At 35.6% G+C, this 9,074-nt stretch overlaps 1 protein-coding gene across 1 annotated transcript; it reads right to left on the reverse strand.

The window, feature by feature from the left end:
• Positions 1 to 5,149: 5,149 nt before the first annotated feature.
• On the reverse strand, positions 5,150 to 6,093 carry LOC127083739 (albumin-2). The gene has a single exon (XM_051024070.1). The coding sequence runs from the start codon at positions 6,043 to 6,045 to the stop codon at positions 5,353 to 5,355; it is 693 nt and encodes a 230-aa protein (XP_050880027.1). The 5' UTR covers positions 6,046 to 6,093; the 3' UTR covers positions 5,150 to 5,352.
• Between the last annotated feature and the right edge of the window lie 2,981 nt (positions 6,094 to 9,074).

The following is a 9,074-nucleotide window of genomic DNA, read 5'->3' on the forward strand; positions in this document are numbered from 1 at the left end:
ATACGTCAAATACAAGGGTACTTTGCTTAAGGAGGTTGCACAAGACGACAACAACAATGTATTTTCCATTGCCTTTGCTCTGGTTGAAGGTGAAACAGATGGTGGTTAGTGTTTCTTTCTTCGACATCTCAGAACGCATGTGGCTCCACAAGCCAATATCTGTTTGATTTCTAATAGACATGATGCCATAGAGAGTGACTACAATAACCATGACAACGGATGGCATGATCCTCCTTCTACCCATGTGTATTGCATTAGAAATATTGCACAAAACTTCATGCGTGCAATAAAAGATAAGAATCTTCGCAAGAAGGTGGTGAATGCTGGGTATGCTCTAACTCAACCGTTATTTCAATATTATCGTGACGAAATTAGACTGTCTAATGAAGACGCAGGAAGATGGCTGAATAACATACCAGTAGAGCAGTGGACAAGGGAATTTTACGGAGGCTGTCGATGGGGCCACATGACAACAGACCTTGTGGGATTCATGAACGGGGTATTCAAAGGCATTAGAAATCTGCCAATAACTGCCTTGGTCAGATCAACCTATTATAGGTTGGCTTCTACGTTCGCAACCAGAGGTGAAAGACGGAGTGTGGTGTTAATGTCTAGGAAAGTATTCAGTGAGTGTTGCACGAAAGTCATGAGAGAGGAGAGCATCAAAGCCAACACACATGTTGTAACAGTCTTTGACCGTCATAGGAAAATTTCAGCGTCCAGGAAACAATGGACCACAACAAGGGGAGACCAAATTTAGCCTATGCTTTCAAACTAAACAGAAGTTGGTGCGATTGTGGAAAATTCCAGGCCTTCCGAATTCCTTGCTCCCGTGTCATTGCAGCATGCGCATATACTCGCCAGGACGCTTACAACCATCTATCTGATGTGTACAAGGTCGTCACGATCATGAATGTATATAATAAAAGCTTCTTGGTGCTACCAATGGAAGAATACTGGCCTCCATACAAAGGTGACATAGTTTGGCACAATGACGAGATGCGTAGAAAGAAAATGGACGGCCAGACAGCACACAAATCAGGACAAAAATGGATACGAAAGATAAAATGATAAGACTATGTAGTATCTGTCGTCAACCAGGACACAATAAGAACAACTGTCCCAATCGAGGAGGAGCATCTGGGTCATAATCTTTTTGTAACATTGTATTTTTATAACCTTCATTTTTTACATATCATTAAGTTTTTGTTACAACGAGGTTCACAACAAACATCACTACAACATAACCAAACTGAAAACAAAATATTTCTAACTAATTACAACAATCAAAGTGATGTCTCGTCCGAACATCATTTTCCTAGCATCCTTATCAGTTTTCATTCGCACCCAACCAAAGATATTGTCGAGTCTGTCAATACTTCTAATTTTTTCCCCTTCTGGTATTTTCCTATCTAACCAACGAACCAGCTCTCGCTTTAGTTGATCGAAAGTAGTGATGTTCCAGAAGAGCATCAACATTTGAGGTTTGTCTCTCGCATAAATTACCTTTCCATAACAGCGACGAACACCAAACATGATTGCCAAATGATGAAATGAGATGTGGAAAAAAAATTCATACAACACCTTTATTTATAACAAAAAAATTGCAAAATACACTGAGGTGACAATCCAATTGGCGCCTCCTTTGAAAAAATACACATGGGCGCCAATTGAATTGGCTGCACCATGTGCTCTAGCCAATCCAATTGGCATCTGCACTCTATTTTTAAGAGGAGTCGCCAATTGGATTGGCGCCTCCTCCTTAAAGTGGGGTAGTTTGGGATTTTTTTTGAAAACATGGTTTTTTAAGGATATTTTTTTGAAAATTTGGGTTATTTTGGTAAAAAAAAACCGTGTTGTTACAAACAAAATAAGCAACTCAGAGACTTGTAATGAACATACACACTAATATATTATTTTCACTCGGCGCGTACACAGTGCATGTCATTACATAGTTCACATTAACAACATAATCAAACATTAACAACTAGAAAAAACATGAAAAAGAAACACACATAACATGAGAAATAAAACAAATAACAACGACAACAAAAGTCTTTATTCTTAATAACATACTTGCATGATGATATCACACACACAGCCACAGATACCGGTAGGCTACAGAACTGAGACTTTGGAGTAGAATTGTTGAAGCTAGATTATTCAATACGATTTTGAGTAAAGATTTTGTGGGATTCAATTTTGGAAACTATGTACAAGTCAACTAAGGTCTATATCAAAGATTTTATATTTCCAACATTATTTGGATTGTGATTGTATATAACATCTTGTAATTTGCCTAAAACTATAGTGGAATGTCAAAAATTTCAATGGGAAACCATTGAAGACTAGAGTAGGCTTTGCAAGGATGATAGCCGAACCATTATAAATCAGACATACTCTCTCTCTCTCTCTCTCTCTCTCTCTCTCTCTCTCTCTCTCTCTATATATATATATATATATATATATATATATATATATATATATATACCTATCTATTCGAAAAAATCTATTATATCTTATTCGACAACCTTAGGTTGTTTTATATAGTGAAAATACAATTATTACAATTGATTTTCTCTTTAATGGAGAATAAAGAAAAATAAATATAGTATTAAAGACAATAATAAAATTGAAAATAATATATTTTCCACCCCCCCCCCCTTTAAGTTGGTGCATAGATATATATCATGCCCAACTTGTCTATCAAATACTCAAAAGTAGGTCTTCCCAAACTTTTGATCAGGATATCTGCAGTTTGCTGACCTGGAGTCACAAAGGGTAGACATATGATTCCCGCATCCAACTTCTCCTTTATGAAGTGTCGATCAATCTCTATATGCTTGGTTCTGTCATGTTGAACTGGATTATGAGCTATGCTAATAGCAGTTTTACTGTCAGAGTACAATTTCAATGGAAGCTCTATTTTCATCTTAAGTTCTTCTAAGACTCTAAGGATCCATAATCCTTTATAAATACCTTGAGACATAGATCTAAACTCGGCCTCTACACTACTCCTTGCTACAACTCCTTGTTTCTTACTCCTCCATGTAACAAGATTACCCCAAACATAGGTACAATATCTAGAGGTTGATCCTCTATTTGGGATTGAACCTGCCCAATCGATATCGGTGAAGATAGACACATTTCTTTCACTAGTCTTCTTAAAAAATAATCCTTTCCTAGGATTTCTCTTCAAATACCTCAGTATCCTATAGATTTCCTCAAGATGTTCCTTAAAAGGAGAATGCATAAACTGACTCACTACACTAACTGAGAAAGCAATATCAGGTCGTGTGTGTGACAAATAAATCAGTTTCTCAACCAATCTATGATATCTCCCAGTATCAATAGAAACATTACCTTCTTTCTAAATTTTAGCATTAGAATCCATAGGGGTATCTACAGGACGACATCCACTCATTCCTGTTTCTTTCAACAAGTCTAGAATGTATTTCTGTTGTGAAACCATAATACCATTCTTTGACCGAGCAACCTCCATACCTAGAAAATATCTCATGAATCTCAGGTCCTTGATTTCAAAGTCTACTGTCAATACTATTTTGAGTAAAGATTTTGTAGGATTCAGGTTTGGAAAGTCTGTGCAAGTCAACTAAGGTCTATATCAAAGATTTTATATGTTCAACATTATTTGGATTGTGAATGTATATAACATCTTGTAATTTGTCTAAAACTATAGTGGAATGTCAAAATTTTCAATGGAAAACCATTGGAGACTGGAGTAGGCTTAGCAAGGATGATTGTCGAACCATTATAAATCTGACGTACCCTCTATTTTCTACTCTCTCTCTCTCTCTCTCTCTCTCTCTCTCTCTCTCTCTCTCTCTCTCTCTCTCTCTCTCTCTCTCTCTCTCTCTCTCTCTCTCTCTCTCTCTCTCTCTCTCTCTCTCTCTCTCTCTCTCTCTCTCTCTCTCTCTCTCTCTCTCTCTCTCTCTCTCTCTCTCTCTCTCTCTCTCTCTCTATATCTTATAATATATATATATATATATATATATATATATATATATATATATATATATATATATATATATATATATATATATATATATATATATATATATATATATATATATATATATATATATATATATATATATATATATATATATATATATTGAAAAAAATAGGTAAAAGTTGTTATATCTTGTTCGTCAACCTTAGGCTGGTTTATATAGTGAAGATGCAATTATTACAATTGATTTTCTCCTTAATGGAGAATAAAGAAAAATAAAGGTAGTAGTAAAGACAATAAAAAAATTGGAAATAATATATTTTCCAACACCCCCCTCAAGTTGGTGCATATATATCTATCATGCCCAACTTGTCTATCAAATACTCAAAAGTAGGTCTTGCCAAACTTTTGGTCAGGATATCCGCAGTTTGCTAACTTGAAGTCATGGAGGGTAGACATATGATTCCCGCATCCAACTTCTCCTTTATGAAGTGTCGATCAATCTCGATATGCTTGGTTCTGTCATGTTGAACTGGATTATGAGTTATGCTAATAGTAGCTTTACTGTCATAGTAGAATTTTAATGGAAATTCAATTTTCATCTTAAGTTCTTCTAGGACTCTAAGGATCCATAATCCTTCACAAATACCTTGAGACATAGCTCTAAACTCGGTCTCTTCATTACTCCCTGGTACAACTCATTGTTTTTTGCTCCTCCATGTCACAAGATTACCCCAAACATATGTACCATATCCATACGTTGATCTTCTATCTGTGGCTGAACGTGCCAAATCGGCATCGGTGAAGATAGACACATTTCTTTCACTAGTAGTCTTTTTAATATATGATTAAAGAAAATGACAAAAATTTGTGGAAAATTATGCACGGATATTTTAGCTATAGGTAAACCATTTTCCATTGTTATTTTAGAATTCTAAAACTGTAGCTTAAATTCAAAACTACATTCTAAATCGTTTTAGTTAGACTACATTTCTATAGTGCTTTTTGTTTTTAGCAATGGTTTTCTTTGTTGGTTTTATTTTGTAGTGTATATTAATAGAACAACCAACCCACGCCACAAAGTACAAGCATGCAATGGCAACAATCAAGGAGGTGGATGACGATTCAAAGATAGAGTGTTGTTACAAACAAAATAAAAATAAGCAACTGAGAGACTTGTAATCAACATACACAGTAATATATTATTTTCACTCTGCGCGTACACAGTGCATGTCATTACATAGTTCACATGAACAACATAAGCAAACATTAAGAACTAGAAACAACATGAAAAAGAAACACACAACAACGACAACAATAGTCTTTATTCTTAATACCATACTTGCATGATGATATCACACACACACAGAGAGCCACATTTAACTTTTCTGAGGTATTATACCACGAAGAGAAGGCCAATTCTCAAGAATGGGCTTCACACCACCGATAATATAGTCATCTATTCCGCCCGGGCTAATCTTGACAAGTGCATAGTAATCTCCTTTGAAAAAGTATGCTTCATTGGTCCTGTGAGAAGCAAAAGCAGCATCCACTCCATTTTCAAAGACGGTTCCAGTGAAACAAGGGAACCCAGTGCTAATGTTCTTGATACTTTGAACCAGATAGTTTTTTCCATAGTCTATACGAGCATACAAGTCTCCTTTGAATAAATAAACTTCTTTCTCCTTAGTTGACCTGAATGCAGCGTCAATCCCGTTTTCAAACACGGTTCCTTTGAAAAAAGGAAACATGTCCGAGATTTTCTTCGGACCCGAGATGATTTTGTCATTGTAAGTATGTGGAGCATAGTTTATGAGAGCAGTAAAGTTCTCATAAAAGATGAATGCTTCGTCGTTATCGGTGTCAAAGGCACAGTCAACTCCGTAGGTTCCAAATACTGTACCATCAAGTGATTTAAACCCAGCAGGAAGAGGAAGAGGCCCGTTTAAGAGCTTATCGTCGCCGGTTCCCGGTGCATAATCTACCAACACATACTTATCATCGATGAATAAGTAAGCTTCGCCGTTGAAAGATGAACGAAAAGCAGCATTAATGTAACCTGGTTTTGTCATCTTAGGTAGATATCGAATTCAAGGAAGGTTATGTTGTGAGCAAATGCATGAAACTGAGGAGGGCTATATATAGAGTTATTGGAAATTTGCGAATCACGTGTACATGAAATATGTGTTTCCCAAAATGGCTCTATAAATGACGTTCTTATTTAAAGTTTGATATTAATTTTTCATCATTATAGAGATTCGAATCCGATATAAACGACAAAGATAAATATATCCACATACCATGAGTTGGTTCGCTTAACTGCTTCAATTTTTTGCTGGTTTAAATTTATATCGTCGTAAAAATTCCTTTTTTTTGACAGTTGAAACCGCCACAAACTAAATAAAAAGGTATTTTCAAATGATCTTTTTAATTGGTTGGATGAGATAACTTAGCTTATATTAGTTGAATTAAATAAATATAATTTATTGTTAAAAGGTTAAATATTAAATGACAGTATTTATTTATATTTATGCATTAATGTAAATAAATTATTAAATAATTTTTTTATAAAATATATTTAAATTTTATTTTTGAAAAATTACGGTAATATATTTTAAAAAATGAAACTCTTTTTCTAATAAATATAAATAATTTAGGGAAGGGAGATAATATCATATTAGTGAGAACATGAAGAAGAAAAGCAGAGATAATATAAAAATAATAAGAGCCTAATATGTATACACTAACTTACACCCTTGTTATACCTGCCATCAAAGTGTTTAATGGATTATACTAACATTAGAGATTGTTAGAATTAATTCATAATTTTAGAGGGTATTTTAGTATTTCTCATTAACTCTCACTTATATTTACGCAAGTGAGTGGTGTGAACAAATTGTATCTTTATTCCTTTTGCAGTCTACATCAGTGTGTAAACATTTTAAGAATAATGGAAATTTGTTATTATTCTCTCTTCTCTCTCTTGTTTCATTGTTCATCTTTATCACCTTGTGCATCAACAATTGGTATCTAGAGCTCTGGTTCAGATCCACGGGAAACACGAGTGAAACGGTGAGGCGTTGTGTGATAGATTTCTGTTCAGAATCGTAACAGGATCACATATCTTGATTTGCGGGATTGAGAAACACTGTTCAGAAGGTTGAACATGAACGAAAACGGTAATCTGAGCACCAAGCTTCCATTGTTCGATGGCAAGAACTGGAATCGTTGGATGATTCAGATACGTGTGTTATTTGGGGCTCAATATGTTCTTGATCTCGTCGATGAAGGTTACATTGCACTTCCAGAAAATGCAACGGATGTATAGAAAAATGCTTAGTGTGACATGAGGAAGAAGGACCAGAATGTGTTGTTCTACATCCATCAATGTGTGGATGTGAACGTGTTTGAGAAAATCATTGATTCAATGATGGCGAAGGCTATGTGGGACAGACTGGTGTGGTGCTACGACATTGATGCATTAGTGAAGAAGGTGAAGCTTCAGTCTCTAAGTGAGCAGTATGAGAATCTAAGCATGAAGAACAATGAGAAGTTATCTGACTACATCTCTAGAGTGATTTTGAACACAAATGAGATGAAGTCACATGGAGAAGTTATCTTACTCATCAGTTTGATTACATCGTTGTAGCAATTGAACATTCTAAGGATCAACTTTTGGGAGTCAGAAGGGAAAGGAGAAGTATGATAAGATAAAAGTTCAATGTTACTGTTGTAAGAAGTCTTACCACTTTGCTGCAGATTGTTGGTCGAACAAGGAGAAGAAATCAGAAGAAGCAAATATAGCCAAAAGTTCAGATGATGAACATGTGCTATTAATGGCTTCTAGTTATGATAGTGCGTCTATAGAAGACTGGTGGTATATGGACACTGGTTGTTCAAACCATCATACTGGAAATAAGAAATGGCTGGTTCATTTTGACTCTAGGAAGAAAACCAAGATTAGATGTGTTGATGATAAGTAACTGAATGCTAAAGGAATGGGGAATGTTAGAGTGATTATGAATAATAGGAAATCTGCATTAATTCAGAATGTCTGGTATGTTCTTGGCATGAAGAGCAATCTGATAAGTGTAGGTCAATTAATTGAAAAGGGATTTTCAGTTACCATGAATGACAATCTTTTGAAGCTGTATGACTGTTATCAGAAGTTGATTATGGAGTCAGAACATGGAAGGAATAAAACATTCAAGGCGAATGTTAAAACTGCAGACTCTGAATGCCTTAGCGCAACAAGTGTTGTGAAGGAAAGTGAGTTGTGGAACAAAAGATTTGGTCATTTGAACTTCAGGAGCTTAGGGCATTTGAATTCAAAGAAACTGGTACGTGGAATTCCTACAATTAAGAAACCAGAAAAGTCATGTAATGTGTGCATGAGAGGGAAGCAACCAAGACTGCCATTTTCATCAGAAGTAGCTCAAAGAGCAAAACATGCTTTAGGAGTAGTGCATTCTGATGTGTGTGGGCCATTTACAGAACCTTCACTAAGAGGGAATAAACCCTTTATGTCATTTATGGATGAGTTCACAAGGATGACATGGGTATCCCTTATAAAATTCAAACACGAGGTGTTTGCTGAATTTAAGAAATTCATAATCAAGGCTGAGAAGTAGAGTGGTCAGACTCTGAAGATTCTCAGAATTGATGGTGGAGGTGAGTATAACTCTATAGAGTTCAAGAAGGTGGTCATGCTTCTGACGGTGATTCAGATTCTGGTGGTAGTCCAGATTATGGGAATATTCCATATTCTGAAGGTGGTCATGCTTCTGAAGTCGGTACTTCTGGAGTTCCAGCGTCTGATAATGTTCCAAAATCAGAAGGTTCTGAACAAGTTCAAAGGTCACAAAGAATCAGAAGCATTCCGAGAAGGTTTGCAGAGTTTTACATGTTGTAAGATACTGAAGTAGATTATGCAGGGGAAGTTATTCAGTGTTCCATGTTAATAGACTTTGAACCCATGATTAAGGAAGAATCTCTCAAGTAGAAAGTCTGGCTGAAGGCCATAAAAGAAGAACTTGATACCATAGAGAGAAACAAGACTTGGAAGCTGACATAACTTCCAAAGAACAAGAAAGCCATCACC

This window comes from Lathyrus oleraceus, chromosome 5 (genome assembly GCF_024323335.1).
Source record: "Lathyrus oleraceus cultivar Zhongwan6 chromosome 5, CAAS_Psat_ZW6_1.0, whole genome shotgun sequence".
In the NCBI taxonomy this organism is placed as follows: Eukaryota; Viridiplantae; Streptophyta; class Magnoliopsida; order Fabales; family Fabaceae; genus Lathyrus; species Lathyrus oleraceus.